Below are 16,195 nucleotides of genomic sequence, written 5' to 3'. Positions count from 1 at the left end.
CCATAATGCCATCAAGGCATATAGGGGCAGAACCCATCTGTTTTTCCAGAGTGACAGGGGGATCCCAACAGCTGACTGTACTGGAGGCCGAAGTGAGCCTAACTGGGAAGGAGTGGCAGAAGCACCCCACTGTGACGGGCCCAGAGGCTCCGTGCATCCTGGGCATAGACTACCTCAGGAGAGGGTATTTCAAGGTCCCAAAAGGGTATCGGTGGGCTTTTGGTATAGCTGCCTTGGAGACGGAAGAAATTAAACAGCTGTCCACCTTGCCTGGTCTCTCAGAGGACCCTGCTGTTGTGGGGCTGCTGAGGGCTGAAGAACAACAGGTGCCGATCGCTACCACAACAGTGCACCGGCGGCAATATCGCACCAACAGAGACTCCCTGATCCCCATCCATGAGCTGGTTCGTCGGCTGGAGAGCCAAGGAGTGATCAGCAAGACTCGCTCACCCTTTAACAGCCCCATATGGCCAGTGCGAAAGTCTAATGGAGAGTGGAGACTGACAGTAGACTATCGTGGCCTGAATGAAGTCACGCCGCCACTGAGCGCTGCCGTGCCGGACATGCTGGAACTTCAATATGAACTGGAGTCAAAGGCAGCCAAGTGGTACGCCACCATTGATATTGCTAATGCATTTTTCTCGATCCCTTTGGCGGCAGAGTGCAGGCCACAGTTTGCTTTCACTTGGAGAGGTGTCCAATACACCTGGAATCGACTTCCCCAGGGGTGGAAACACAGCCCTACCATTTGCCATGGGCTGATACAGACTGCACTGGAACAGGGTGAAGCTCCAGAGCATCTGCAATACATTGATGACATCATCGTATGAGGCAACACAGCAGAAGAAGTTTTCGAGAAAGGGAAGAAAATAATCCAAATCCTTCTGAAAGCTGGTTTTGCCATAAAACAAAGTAAGGTCAAAGGACCTGCACAAGAGATTCAGTTTTTAGGAATAAAATGGCAAGATGAACGTCGTCAGATCCCAACGGATATGATCAACAAAATAACAGCTATGTCTCCACCAGCTAGCAAAGAAGAAACACAAGCATTTTTGGGCATTGTGGGTTTCTGGAGTGTCCTGGTTTCAGCCAGGATAGAGCTGGTTTTCCTCACAGAAGCTAGTGTGAGACTGTGTTTTGGATTTGGGATGAGGAACTGTTGATAATGTGCTGATGTTTTGGGTTGCTGCTGAGCCGTCAAGGACAGTCCAGCTTCTTGTGCTGGCCTGCCAGTGAGCAGGCTGGGGGTGCACGGGGAGCTGGGAGGGGACACAGCCGGGACAGCTGACCCAGACTGGCCAAAGAGATATTCCCTACCATACGACGTCATGCCCAGTACATAAACTGGAGTTGGCCGGGGGGGCGGAAATCGCTGCTCGGGGACGGGCTGTCAATCACGGGGTGGTGAGCAATTTCTGTATTGGGCCTCACTTGTTCTTGTACATTCCTTTGTTGGTATTATCATTATTGTTCCCTTCTTTCTTTCTGTCCTATTAAACCGTGTTTATCTCAACCCACGAGGTTTTTCCTAATTCTCTCCCCTGTCCCACTGCGGGAGGGGGAGTGAGCGAGCGGCTGCGTGGTGCTTAGTTGCCAGCTGGGGCTAAACCACGACAGTCCTTTTTGGCGCCCAACGTGGGACTCGAGGCTTGAGATAATAACGGTTGCAGGTCACAATATCAGTTTATTTGATTTGCATCATGCTCTCGTCTTTGCTGTACATGTTAAGGATCGGTGTTGGTTTCTGCGGGCTGCTGTACTCTGCAATGATTAGTAATGTCTCGCCTGTGAATTTTGTTTTTAGAGCACTGACCTTGAGCTTAATGTGGTATCATCTGAGCTCTGTACTAAAGCCGTTACTGTATTTTGGCTACAGTTTTGTGGAGACGATTAGCAATTATACTTCTGCCTCTGAAAGGTTTTTTATGGAGGAAATGCAGAATGGTACATTTGCTACCCTCTATCATAACATTTCCTCCTTCATCACAATAATTTTTCAGTATTTTGAACACCCTTGGCTGGTTAAAATACCTCTATTGCTACTTCTGGGGAACATTGTTTCGGTTTTGTCTAAGGTTGGCAAGCAATTTAAGAATATCACCCGGAGATCTGCCCCAAGGCTGGATAGTTATGAATGGCAGGGTGTGTGGAACAGCATGGGCAAATGCCTGGGGCGGTGGGCACCTCCGGTGTTTTGGAGCTTCACTCCCGAACAAGTGCAGAATCCTGATAAACTAGCAGAATATCTGGAAGAAGTATGCTGTCAGCCTGGCAGCTCCAAGGAGACACAAATCATTGCCATGTGCTGGGGCCTGGCCCATGCCTACCGAACCCTATTTAACACTATGCAAAGGGGAGAGAGGCTCTCTGGGTCTGATGGCAATGTGGCAGGCACTGTGACTACTCCAACCCCTGCGACAGGCACTGTGACTACTCCAACCCCCACGGCGGGCACTGTAGCTACTCAGACTGTTGCAGCTGAACCAGAGAACCAGCCCATCCCAGTATCAGTTGCCCCTGTACAAAAGAAGAAATCTTGGAAGGGGAAGTCAGCTCGTTTACTAAGGGAGGAGAAAGATTCTGCTAAGAAGGAGCCAGAGGAAGAGAGTGAGGCGGCAGAGTGCTCTGAAGCAGGGCCATCACAAGCACGGAAGAGGGAAGAGAGCGAGTCATCACTTGAAGAGGAGGAAGAGGAAGAACTTATAAAAGAGACGTTAACTACCCGATCTCTATCCCTGAGTGAATTGCGAGATATGCGAAAGGATTTCAGCCGTCGTCCAGGTGAGCACATTGTCACCTGGCTGCTCCGATGCTGGGATAATGGGGCCAGTAGCCTGGAATTAGAGGGTAGGGAAGCCAAGCAGCTGGGATCCCTTTCTAGGGAAGGGGGCATTGACAAAGCAATTGGAAAAGGTGCACAAGTCCTCAGCCTCTGGAGACGACTCCTGTCGGGTGTGAAGGAAAGGTATCCCTTCAAGGAAGATGTTCTATATCACCCAGGCAAGTGGACCACCATGGAGAAAGGTATCCAGTACCTGAGGGAGCTAGCGGTGCTGGAAGTGATTTATGGTGACTTGGACAATGGACAATCATCCAAAGATCCAGATGAAGTCAATTGCACGCAACCTATGTGGCGGAAATTTGTACGGAGTGCACCATCATCATATGCCAACTCATAAGCAGTAATGGCCTGGAAGGACGGAGAGAGACCAACGGTGGATGAATTGGCTGGCCAACTCCGGCAATACGAAGAAAGTCTCTCTTCCTCCCTACAGGCCTGCGTCTCTGCTATAGAGAAACTGTTCCGAGAGATCCGGCAATTCAAAGAGGATATGCCCTACCCTCCACCCATACGGACCAGTGTCTCAGCCATTAGGAGTAAGCGCTCTTCTGTTCAAGAGAGAAGATATAGAGGATACACACCACGAGCCACCCTGTGGTTTCAATTGCGTGACTACGGAGAGGACATGAGGAGGTGGGATGGAAAACCTACCTCGACCCTAGAAGCACGAGTACGCGAGCTGCAAGGAAAAACAATTACAAAAGGGGGTTCAGGTTCCTCGAGGAAAATCGTCGCTCCACTTTCCAGTGGGCAGCTTCCCAGAAAGAATAGAAGAGCTGATCTCACCTCTGATCCTCTTGAAGGGACTCCTGATTCCTATTTACAAGAAGTGGGTAACAAGTACTATGAGCAGGATTAGAGGGGCCCTGCCTCCAGCCAGGCGGAGGAGAGGGACAACCGAGTTTATTGGACTGTGTGGATTAGATGGCCTGGCACATCAGACCCACAGGAATATAAGGCTTTAGTGGACACCGGTGCACAATGTACCCTGATGCCATCAAGCCATATAGGGGCAGAGCCCATCTGTATTTCTGGAGTGACAGGGGGATCCCAACAGCTGACTGTACTGGAGGCCGAAGTGAGCCTAACTGGGAATGAGTGGCAGAAGCACCCCATTGTGACTGGCCCGGATGCTCCGTGCATCCTGGGCATAGACTACCTCAGCAGAGGGTATTTCAAGGACCCAAAAGGGTACCGGTGGGCTTTTGGTATAGCTGCCTTGGAGACGGAAGAAATTAAACAGCTGTCCACCTTGCCTGGTCTCTCAGAGGACCCTTCTGTGGTGGGGTTGCTCAGGGTCGAAGAACAACAGGTGCCGATCGCTACCACAACAGTGCACCGGCGGCAATATCGCACCAACAGAGACTCCCTGATCCCCATCCATGAGCTGATTCGTCGGCTGGAGAGCCAAGGAGTGATCAGCAAGACTCGCTTACCCTTTAACAGCCCCATATGGCCAGTGCGAAAGTCTAATGGAGAGTGGAGACTGACAGTAGACTATCGTGGCCTGAATGAAGTCACGCCGCCACTGAGCGCTGCTGTGCCGGACATGCTAGAACTTCAATATGAACTGGAGTCAAAGGCAGCCAAGTGGTACGCCACCATTGATATTGCTAACGCGTTTTTCTCGATCCCTTTGGCGGCAGAGTGCAGGCCACAGTTTGCTTTCACTTGGAGAGGTGTCCAATACACCTGGAATCGACTTCCCCAGGGGTGGAAACACAGCCCTACCATTTGCCATGGGCTGATACAAACTGCACTGGAACAGGGTGAAGCTCCAGAGCATCTGCAATACATTGATGACATCATCGTATGGGGCAACACAGCAGAAGAAGTTTTCAAGAAAGGGAAGAAAATAATTCAAGTACTTCTGAAAGCTGGTTTTGCTATAAAACAAAGTAAAGTCAAGGGACCTGCACAAGAGATCCAGTTTTTAGGAATAAAATGGCAAGATGGACGTCGACAGATCCCAACGGATGTGATCAACAAAATAACAGCTATGTCTCCACCAACTAGCAAAAAAGAAACACAAGCATTTCTGGGTGTTGTGGGTTTCTGGAGAATGCATATTCCAGATTACAGTCTGATTGTAAGCCCTCTTTATCAAGTGACCCGGAAGAAGAACGATTTTAAATGGGGCCCTGAGCAACGACAAGCCTTCGAACAAATCAAACAGGAGATAGTTCATGCCGTAGCCCTCGGGCCAGTCCGGGCAGGACAAGATGTTAAAAATGTGCTCTACACGGCAGCCGGGGAGAATGGCCCTACCTGGAGTCTCTGGCAGAAGGCACCAGGAGAGACTCGAGGTCGACCTCTAGGGTTTTGGAGTCGAGGATATAGGGGATCTGAGTCCCGCTATACTCCAACTGAAAAGGAGATATTGGCAGCATACGAAGGAGTTCGAGCTGCCTCAGAAGTGGTTGGTACTGAAGCACAGCTCCTCCTGGCACCCCGACTGCCGGTGCTGGGCTGGATGTTCAAAGGGAGGGTCCCCTCTACGCATCATGCGACTGATGCTACGTGGAGTAAGTGGGTCGCGCTTATTACACAGCGGGCTCGAATAGGAAATCTTAATCGCCCGGGAATCTTGGAAGTGATCATGGACTGGCCAGAAGGCAAAGATTTTGGAATAACACCGGAAGAGGAGGTGGCGCGTGCTGAAGAGGCTCCACCATATAATGAACTGCCAGAGAACGAAAGGCAATATGCCCTGTTCACTGATGGGTCCTGTCGTATTGTAGGCAAACATCGAAGGTGGAAAGCTGCTGTATGGAGCCCTATACGACGAGTTGCAGAAGTGGCTGAAGGACAAGGTGAATCAAGTCAGTTTGCGGAGGTGAAAGCCATCCAGCTGGCTTTAGATATTGCTGAACGAGAAAAATGGCCAGTACTCTATCTTTATACTGACTCATGGATGGTGGCAAATGCTCTATGGGGGTGGCTGCAGCAATGGAAGCAGAGCAACTGGCAGCGCAGAGGCAAGCCCATCTGGGCTGCTGAATTGTGGCAAGATATTGCTGCCCGACTAGAGAATCTCGTCATAAAAGTACGTCACGTAGATGCTCACGTACCCAAGAGTCGGGCCACCGAAGAACATCAAAACAACCATCAGGTGGATCAGGCTGCTAAGATTGAAGTGGCTCAGGTGGATCTGGACTGGCAACATAAGGGTGAATTATTTATAGCTCGGTGGGCCCATGACACCTCAGGCCATCAGGGAAGAGATGCAACATATAGATGGGCTCGGGATCGAGGGGTGGACCTGACCATGGATGCTATTGCACAGGTTATCCATGAATGTGAAACGTGTGCTGTGATCAAACAAGCCAAGCGGTTAAAGCCTCTCTGGTATGGAGGACGATGGTTGAAATATAAATATGGGGAGGCCTGGCAGATTGACTATATCACACTTCCACAAACTCGCCAAGGCAAGCGCTATGTGCTTACCATGGTGGAAGCAACCACCGGATGGCTGGAAACATACCCTGTGCCCCATGCCACCGCCCGGAACACTATCCTGGGCCTTGAAAAGCAAGTCTTATGGCGACATGGCACCCCCGAAAGAATTGAGTCAGACAATGGGACTCATTTCCGAAACAACCTCATAGACACCTGGGCCAAAGAGCACGGCATTGAGTGGGTGTATCATATCCCCTATCATGCACCAGCTTCCGGAAAAATTGAACGATACAACGGACTGTTAAAGACTACCCTGAGAGCAATGGGTGATGGGACATTCAAAAATTGGGATAAACATTTAGCCAAAGCCACCTGGTTAGTCAACACTAGGGGATCTACTAATAGAGCCGGCCCTGCCCAATCAAAACTTCTACGTACTGTAGAAGGGGATAAAGTCCCTGTGGTGCATGTGAGAAACATGCTGGGGAAGACAGTCTGGGTTACTCCTGCATTAGGAAAAGGCAAACCCATTCGTGGGATTGCCTTTGCCCAGGGACCTGGGTGCACTTGGTGGGTAATGCGGAAGGATGGGGAAGTCCGATGTGTACCTCAAGGAGACTTGATTTTGGGTGAAAACAGTCAATGATTTGAATTGTATTATGTTAATTGTTCAGTATGACATTCTATCTACCATATCAATGGTATTATAGTAAGAATCACCCAGACTGATGAAGAATGAGCTTCACTGAAACCAAGCAACGTGCAGCAGTGATGAAACCAGAACTGGCTTCAGCAGCTTGCGCCCAACAAATCCCTCGAGATCGACATCTTCGACCTGCAGATCATGGACATGGACCGTGCCAGATGACAATCCAACACCACATACCATCTCCCCTGCCCTGAGAGACTGCTATGATGGATGAAGCCCAGAGTCATGGACTGAATGAACTACACAGACATTTTAAAGTGATGGCCCATGGACTAAGAGAGTGATATCTGTGTGTATATATTAAAAGACAGGAAGAGTAATAATGAATAATTGGAATGTATTGAAAAGTATAGAACCTGGGCATGACGTAGATGGTATGGAATAAGGGGTGGATACTGTCCTGGTTTCAGCCAGGATAGAGCTGGTTTTCCTCACAGAAGCTAGTGTGAGACTGTGTTTTGGATTTGGGATGAGGAACTGTTGATAATGTGCTGATGTTTTGGGTTGCTGCTGAGCCGTCAAGGACAGTCCAGCTTCTTGTGCTGGCCTGCCAGTGAGCAGGCTGGGGGTGCACGGGGAGCTGGGAGGGGACACAGCCGGGACAGCTGACCCAGACTGGCCAAAGAGATATTCCCTACCATACGACGTCATGCCCAGTACATAAACTGGAGTTACCTGGGGGGCGGAAATTGCTGCTCGGGGACTGGCTATCAATCGCCGGGTGGTGAGCAATTGCTGTATTGGGCATCACTTGTTCTTGTACATTCCTTTGTTGGTATTATCATTGTTGTTATCATTGTTGTTTCTTTCTCTCTTTCTGTCCTATTAAACTGTGTTTATCTCAACCCATGAGGGTTTTTTTTCTAATTCTCTCCCCCGTCCCACTGCGGGAGGGGGAGTGGGTGAGAGGCTGCGTGGTGCTTAGTTGCCAGCTGAGGTTAAACCACGACAATATTATAATAAGCAAAGTTCACTCCAAGTACAGCATTTCATCAATGTTAACAGGTCATTGACCCAGGGCGTCGAATGTTCAGCTTATTAATGTACACACTGTGTACCTTTAAATTCCCTTGTTCACAGAGCGTGGCTGCGACGTCTCCACTCTGCTCCACCCTCCATGCCATTTCTCCCAGGGTCAGCACACCAAGTTCCCCTGATGTTGCGAACATCTAGGCTTGCCTAGGGAATTGCCATGGTACAGACTCATTGTGCATTAGCTACGTTTCACCCTGTCCTGTGCAGGACAGCCAAGGGATCAGGCCCAGCCAGGATGTGTTCATGAAAGGCAGGTCCTGCTTGCCCAACCTGATCTCCTTCTATAACCAGGTGACCGCCTAGTGGATGAGGGAAAGGCTGTGGATGTTGTCTACCTGAACTTTAGTAAAGCCTTTGACACTGTCTCCCACAGCATTCTCCTGGAGAAGTGGAAAAGGATCTGGGGGTGCTGGCTGACACCCAGCTGAATATGAGCCAGCAGTGTGCCCAGGTGGCCAAGAAGGCCAACAGCATCCTGGCCTGTATCAGAAATAGTGTGGTGGCCAGCAGGAGTAGGGAAGTGATCGTGCCCCTGTACTCGGCACTGGTGAGGCCGCACCTCGAATACTGTGCTCAGTTTTGGGCCCCTCACTACAAGAAGGATGTTGAGGTGCTGGAGTGTGTCCAGAGAAGGGCAACGAAGATGGTGAGGGGTCTGGAGCACAAGTCTTATGAGGAGTGGCTGAGGGAACTGTGGTTGTTCAGTCTGGAGAAGAGGAGGCTGAGAGGAGACCTTATCGCTCTCTACAACTACCTGAAAGGGGGTTGTGGCGACGAGGGTGTTGGTCTTTTCTCCCAAGTAACTAGTGATAGGACAAGAGGAAATGGCCTCAAGTTGTGCCAGGGGAGGTTTAGATTGGATATTAGGAAAAATTTCTTCACTGAGAGGGTGGTCAGGCATTGGAACAGGCTGCCCAGGGAGGTGGTGGAGTCACCATCACTGGAAGTATTAAAGAAACTTGTAGATGTGGTACTTCAGGACATGGTTCAGTGGGCATGGTGGTGTTGGGTTGGTGGTTGGACTTAATGATCTTAAAGGTCTTTTCCAACCTTAATGATTATGTGATAATGATTCTGTGGCTGGAAAAAGGGAAACATTGCACCCATTTTTAATAAGGGTAGCAAGGAGGACCCTGGGAACTATCGACCTGTCAGCCTCACCTCTGTGCCTGGGAAGACCATGGAACAGATCCTCCTAGAAGCTATGCTAAGGCACATGGAGGCCAGGGAGGTGATTTGAGACAGCCAGTATGGCTTCACCAAAGGCAGGTACTGCCTGACCAACCTAGTGGCCTTCGACAATGGAGTGACTACATCAGTGGACAAGGGAAGAACTATGGATGTCATCTATCTGGACTTCTGTAAGGCCTTTGACATGGTCCCCCACACCATCCTTCTCTCTAAATTGGAGAGAGATGGATTTGATGGATGGACTGTTTGGTGGATGAGGAATTGGTTGGATGGTCACACCCAGAAGGTAGTGGTCAACAGTTCAATGTCCAGATGGAGATCAGTGACGAGTGGTGTCCCTCAGGGGTCCGTATTGGGACAAATACTCTTTAATATCTTCATCAGTGACATAGACAATGGGATCGAGTGCACCCTCAGCAAGTCTGCAGATGACACCAAGCTGAGTGGTGCAGCTGACACGCTTGAGGGACGGGATGCCATCCAGAAGGAGCTGGACAAACTTGAGGAATTGGCCCGTGTGAACCTCCTGTGGTTCATCAAGGCCAAGTGCAGGGTCCTGCACCTGGGTTGGGGCATCCCCTGGTATCAGTACAGGCTGGGGGATGAAGGGATTGAGAGCAGCCCTGCCGAGAAGGACTTGGGGGTACTGGTGGAGGAAAAGCTGGGCATGAGCCAGCAATGTGCAGTCGCAGCCCAGAAGGCCAACCGTATCCTGGGCTGCATCCAAAGAAGCGTGGCCAGCAGGTCGAGGGAGGTGATTCTGTCCCTCTGCTCTGGTGAGATCCCACCTGGAGTGCTGTGTCCAGCTCTGGAGCCCTCAGCGCAGGAAAGACATGGACCTGTTGGAGGCGGTCCAGAGGAGGGCCACAAAAATTATCAGAGGGCTGGAACATCTCTCCTATAAGGACAGGCTTAGAGAGTTGGGGTTGTTCAGCCTGGAGAAGAGAAGGCTCCGGGTAGACCTTATTGTGGCCTTTCAATACTTAAAGGGGTCTTCTAAGAAAGATGGGGATAGGCTTTTTTGCAGGGCCTGTAGTGATAGGACAAGGGGTAATGGTTTTAAACTAAATTACTGATTACATTCAAACGTCTTTTCTTCCAAAGGCCAAGAGCAGATGCTGTGATCATCAGTTTGATGAAATGTGAAAGTTTTTAAAGCCTACCTCATGCATGGAGCGATATACTCCCTCCACATTTCCTTATTGTGTTTGTAGTCTCTGGTGTCAGACCCACTAGTGCATTGGATCCGAACACTTATCCATGAAGAAAAATTTGAACATAACTTTGCTTTACTGTAGCTGTATTGCTTATTTGAATAAATCACCAAAGTAGAAGATAGTTTTACATTGTGCTGTTTAAGGATATAAAAAACCTCAGAGGTCTCTTGCTCAGCATTGCAATATACTGTGCCATCAAAGACAAAGATCCTAAAACAGGCTCCTTTCACACTGGTGTGAGAAACAATATGCTGGAGTTTTTCTGATACATTGTTTCTGTGTGCTGTGCTGTGCTTTGCTTTGCTATGGATGTCTGTTTAGAAGACACTGCTTTTTTTTGTCTTTGCAGTCAGGAAAAATATCATGCAAGCTACTTGAATATATTTCTCCTACACTGTTTTAATACAGCTTTCTAGTGGTGTTTTGAGGTGTCTATGAAGGAGCATACCTGAAATAATTGCAAGCAGTGCCCTGCAGACATAGGCTTCTTACTGCAAGTGCAATTTTAGAAGATGTAGCTTTAAGTACTTTGTGTTCATTGTGTACTTGTTATGTACACTCTGATGTGTAAAGAGAAAAAGGCCAAACCTTTAAGACTGGAGCTGTCTTCCTGCAGGTACTAGAAGATGATTATTTTGATTCATGCAGCACAAGCACAAAATAACTACGGAGTCTTTTCCTTTTTATTGATAAAGACAATGAAAGCCGGGGGGGTGTGGATGGTGGGTTTTATGTATTTGTTTGCATCAGCTTAAAAATGCCTTCAAATAAAATCGTTTCAGAGAAGTTGATAGAATGAGTATGATTTAAAAAATAAATGCCACACTGATTAAAGGAATAGTATCAAGGAAAAGTAAGTTCATGCTCTTAAACAAAAAACAAACAAAAAAATCTTCCACACACCAAAAGGGCTCCTTTTTTGTTTAGAAAGCCCTATTTTAAATATTCTGAAATTGGCCATATAGTTCAGTTACTATGCAGATATTTTATAAATTGACTATTGCATTTTTAATGTAATGGTGTTAAGTTCACTGATTTATCATACTTGGCAAAGAATGTTTTCCACATAACAAGCTAAATTACAGCTTGTCAGATAGAGTGGAGTTGGATATCAATAATATTTGATTAATTTTCTTGATTAATCAAGCAGTTCAATGAAAGCCTGAATCATCCAGTTTTCTTTGGGACAGAGGAAAAACTTCTGCATCAGCACCAGTTCTTCCATCTCTCCTGCTGAGCTGCCTGCAGAAGTGAAAATTCCAGAAAGCCTACTCTGCGTATGTCCTCATGCAAAAGTAATGTAGCTTTAATGGTGAGAGTGCACTTGAAAAACAAAACAAAAAATAAAACCAAAAGCAAGAAGATGCCATAGTTCACTTCCGCCTGCCTGCCTTGTTTTCTCTGACCCCCTTTCCCTTCTGTCACCAGGTGAGCTCAATTCAGAACCAAATGCAGTCCAAGGGAGGCTATGGAGGTGGCGTATCTGCAAATGTTCAGATGCAGCTTGTAGACACTCAGGCAGGATAACCTCGGGGAAACCTTTCCAGTAAGTATTACTGTCTGCTTTTTAGGCACTGGTAGAGTAGTGAGGAAGAACATCCTGCCACATATCATAATTATCTCCCTATAAACAGCTGCATCCTTATGATGCACAATTTTAAAATGCATTTCTGGATAGAACATTCAATATCATGTGAGCATGTTGATTTTTATTATGTAATGAACAAGACATTAATAATTCAGTCCTGACTGCAAATCTGTCCTTAAGCCTGTTTTATGTCCAAAATATCATTGTAGGCAAATCTTTGCCAGTGAACGTAGTTGTATACCAAATTTCAGAAGCATTTTGTGATATAATTAGGATACCATTTTTGCAACAGTTCCATTTAATTAAGCAAAATATGTGTGGTGGTAAATATTTTATGATAGGAAAATCATCACTATCAAAATGTTCAAAACTCAGTTTAATGTGTGTTTTCTGTGTTACAGGTTTATGTGAGTTCCTGTATCTTCTTTCCTCTTTTGCCTTGGTGACTGCTTTGTGTTCATGATGAGAGAAGTGATGGCTCATTGTTCACATTTTGTGATTACTCCAGTGAAAAGTTGCTGTTCTGCTCTGATGATGCCATTTATGAGATTGGTCCTACTGTGCCTTTCAGTGACATGCACACATTGGTCTCCTACCAGTACCATGGATGTAGAGCTGTTTAGGATCGAGTTTAGCTGTTTGTTAAAGCAAATTAAAGCACCAACCTTAACTTCCATCATCAATACCTAATGCACAGCATTCTGTTACTCTTTATTCTTTAAATATTTTCTCCAATCAGATAATTTAGAAATGAGTAAGTTTCCATTAATATTTTTAATCTCTCATTGTTCATATCCATTTTTGAAAGGCCTGGGCTCTGCAAGCACAAATTATTATTTCATACAAAGTCAGCAGAATAGATGACCACATGCTTTGTGGAGATGATTTGTATGGTGGCCTGTTTGGTGCCAGAAAAAAATGAAATTGCTTACTGCAGACTGATGATACTGTTGTTGGTGAAAAATTTAGCTGTGGCATGTGTCATGCCTGTTTCTGAAAAAGCACTTGTATCTTATCTGCTTCAGAGTTAGGTCTTCATTTTAAGTTTTATCCAACTGGTCTTGAAATAATAAAGAGAAAACTTGCATTCATAAGGCATTTGTTATAAATGTTCAGTATATTTATTTTGAAAGAGTTGTTCTGAAGACTGTAAACTGGTGTAGTAGCTAAGCATTTTGGAAGCGCTTTAGTCTATTTAAAAAATAAAAGAATCGTGTTTGGCTGCTTCTTTCTTTTTACATTTTTTCTTAATTTTAAGCTGTATGGTCATTTCCAGTAGCAGTATGTCAGACTGCGTGCAATATTAGCTGAAAATTTTAGTAGCCCTCTCTAAGTAGTTGGCAGTTTCTGTGTATTAAATATTTAGTGGCCATGGAAGTTGCTAAGAGCAACATAGGAATGTGACAGAACAGATGCCAGTGAAAACAACATACAGGGTGACTTTTTACAAAGTCAGCAAAGGGCCTTTTGCTCAGGTTCCAAAGCATGTTACTCTCACACGTAGTGAAAATTGTGCTTTGATATTGCACTGCTTTCAAATTATCTCTGTACATTGTCCTTTTCTTTTTCTCCTTGGTGGTTTGAAACCCGAGTTAAATTTTTATGTGGAAAAAAATTATCATAACAACTAAGGCATAACTGAGCCTAGGTTTCCATTTTTATACATAAACACACGTGTGTTTATAAATAAAGATTGCTTCATAAATGAGTCTTTATTCTCTTCCTCTGCTTTCCCTGATTTCACATTGCAGTAGTTATCCAATTGATTTACACATTTATGAACCTACCCACTCTTCTCAGTTCACAAAGAGCATGCAGAATACAAGGGCTATGGAGGTAGTTGGCCTTCCTTAAGTTTTATTACAGTGGTAGGTATCAATTATCTGGTTGCATAGTTCCAGTTAGGCTGGATAGTCTTCACTGATAAAGGTACTGATTCTTGATGACACAAGATCAGATGTTCAGTTGTCTGGGGTGCATAAACACATAGCAATGCAGTGACATTTTTAGGGGTCAGCATTTCTGATGCCACTTGATCAATGAGTCGTAAATATACTAAGATTACAAAACGATTTGAACTTTGTCATCAGTAACTGCAGCTTAAATGTACTTGCCAAAACTATCTTTCATTCCTCAAATGTCTTCAGATCAATAGTCAGAAAACAAATGACATATTTTTATGACATACTTTTTTGTACATTGTGTTCATTATTTAATAAAGTCAGTTCAGTGCTGGCTTGTTGATATTAAAAGGAAAGTATTGACTTTGATTCAATAAATGTTTTTCTTTCAGTTGGTGGCCTACCCTTTTTCATTAGTTACATTTGCATTAGAAAAACACTTGCAGCCTACAGACAAATTTGTGGTGAAAATTCTCTGAAGAGTAACCTGTTAGTGTGAGAAGAAAGTAATTTTCAGGCTTGAGTTTTTCATGCCACTTGACCCTTTTGTTGCAAAAGGGATTAAACCTTAATTTTATTAGCATTTTTGTTTCATTGATTTAATATGTTTACCAGGGGGCTATGCAAGGATCTCAGAGAGGTTTCTTACTAAGAAATAAATTGAAAATCTTCCTACAGGATTTCTTCACTTTTGACTGCAATTAGTATGTGTGTTTCCTTGCCTACTCTTGATTGTGATGCAGTTTATTTTACCATGGGGATCAGTAGAAGACCAATTAAATACATCATCATAGCAGTATGTACATCTCCATTAAATATACATGCAAGACACAGTATCATCTACTCCTGTATTTTGCTCAAATGTACTTTTTACGTTTGACACTCAAAGTTAATTATTTAAAAAACGATTTGTTATTTAAAACTTCATGCTAAATTGTTTTTAGGAATGGTACTGAATTATTCACCATGTGACAATCATCTGTTGAAGTTGCCAGTTAAGGAAAAATGCTAGTTCTAAAAGGAAAGAAAGATCAAGAGAAAACCATGAGATGAGGATCAACTAGAAGACACTTTAATAGTTAAGGTTATAGAAGATTTTTACTGTGTAAAAAGGTTTGTATTGAAAAGGAGGTGTTTTAATATAACCATCTATAAAAATATTTTTTTACTTGACCTCTTAAAGGGAGTCAGGCTGTTCACACTTAGTCTTTAGCCTGTTTAACTGTGAAGGGGAAATTCAAATTGTAACTGCTCAGCAGTAGTAATTTGTGACTGAGGAATGATCTGGCATGGAGGGCAAGAAGGCCCAACTGCAAGAAGGGGTTAAACTGGCTGGAAGCAGGAATGCCAGAGAGAAGGACTCCTTGCAAGGGAGTGAAGTTTCACTGGGTGATGAGATAAGAAACAGCCTCAGCAATATCTTGTAGACCTTCCTGGAATGCGAGTGCTCAGGGGCCACCTTTGGGCATCAGAGCTGGGCTAGGGGATGGACCCAGGGCTGGGCTGAGGTGCCCCATGCAACCCCTCTTAGGATTGGTGCTGGTGCAAGTGTATATAAGGAATCTGTTTGTGACACATCTTTGCAGGTTCCATGTAGAACTGCCTGTTGTGGTAGCACTCTGCCCAATGCATTGTTCATTAAATTTTTCTTTTATATTTAAGCACAAATGTATGTTTAATTTGCCTCGAGGGGTACCATGAAAATTCCCCAAGAGCTGTCTAGAGCAGTTGTATGAGCCAATTAATCCCTTTTGCATTTTTTTTTTATACGAGAAGATGCTGCATTAGCAGCCAAATCTCTGAACATAGTTTTGGTCCTAAGTAACACCATACTCTGCCATCTTATGATATTAAAAAAAATCCTCCCCAGACTCAGAAAATTAGTAGTTAAGGAAATCCATACACCTTGCCCTGTCTACATAAGGACAATACATACAAAAGTAATACAAAGTAATATTTTTAAACTTCATGGGGATTCAATATGTCTATCAGTGCCTTACTCTTTTTTTCCTGATCTCTATCTTCTGTGCAGATCTCTATTACACATACCACTCACAGGATTTCATAAATTGGCAACATTTTCTATCTTTGCCTACCTTAAAGTACAATGTCCCAGCCTGAAAATAGTGGAAAGCAGTACAGGTTTACCAAAGTTTATTAGGTTTTTATATTTGTGAAAACAATTTAATGGAAGAGGCAAGACAAGGAATAAGGCTTGGGTAGTACACATTCCCACAGATCAAAACTTTTTCATGAGGATTCCAAACAAATGGTTATGACCCTGGATTGTGGGGTTCCAGTTCATAGTTAGAA

The 16,195-nt window shown here is 45.1% G+C and overlaps 1 protein-coding gene across 1 annotated transcript in view; it reads left to right on the top strand.

Moving 5' to 3' along the window:
• LOC309415054 (CDC42 small effector protein 2-like) overlaps positions 1-12,022 on the top strand; it is a gene marked incomplete at its 5' end in the record, with an annotated part of 75,202 nt that extends 63,180 nt beyond the window's left edge. The window contains one exon of the mRNA XM_082012445.1: positions 11,822-12,022. Within this exon, the coding sequence (XP_081868571.1) occupies positions 11,822-11,920 (99 nt within the window). The 3' untranslated portion in view covers positions 11,921-12,022. The remainder of the gene's footprint in view (positions 1-11,821) is intronic.
• Between the last annotated feature and the right edge of the window lie 4,173 nt (positions 12,023-16,195).

The sequence above is a fragment of the Phaethon aethereus genome, assembly GCF_964289735.1.
Source record: "Phaethon aethereus genome assembly, chromosome: W".
Taxonomy (NCBI): Eukaryota; Metazoa; Chordata; class Aves; order Phaethontiformes; family Phaethontidae; genus Phaethon; species Phaethon aethereus.
This window is presented reverse-complemented; position numbering and strand designations above follow the sequence as displayed.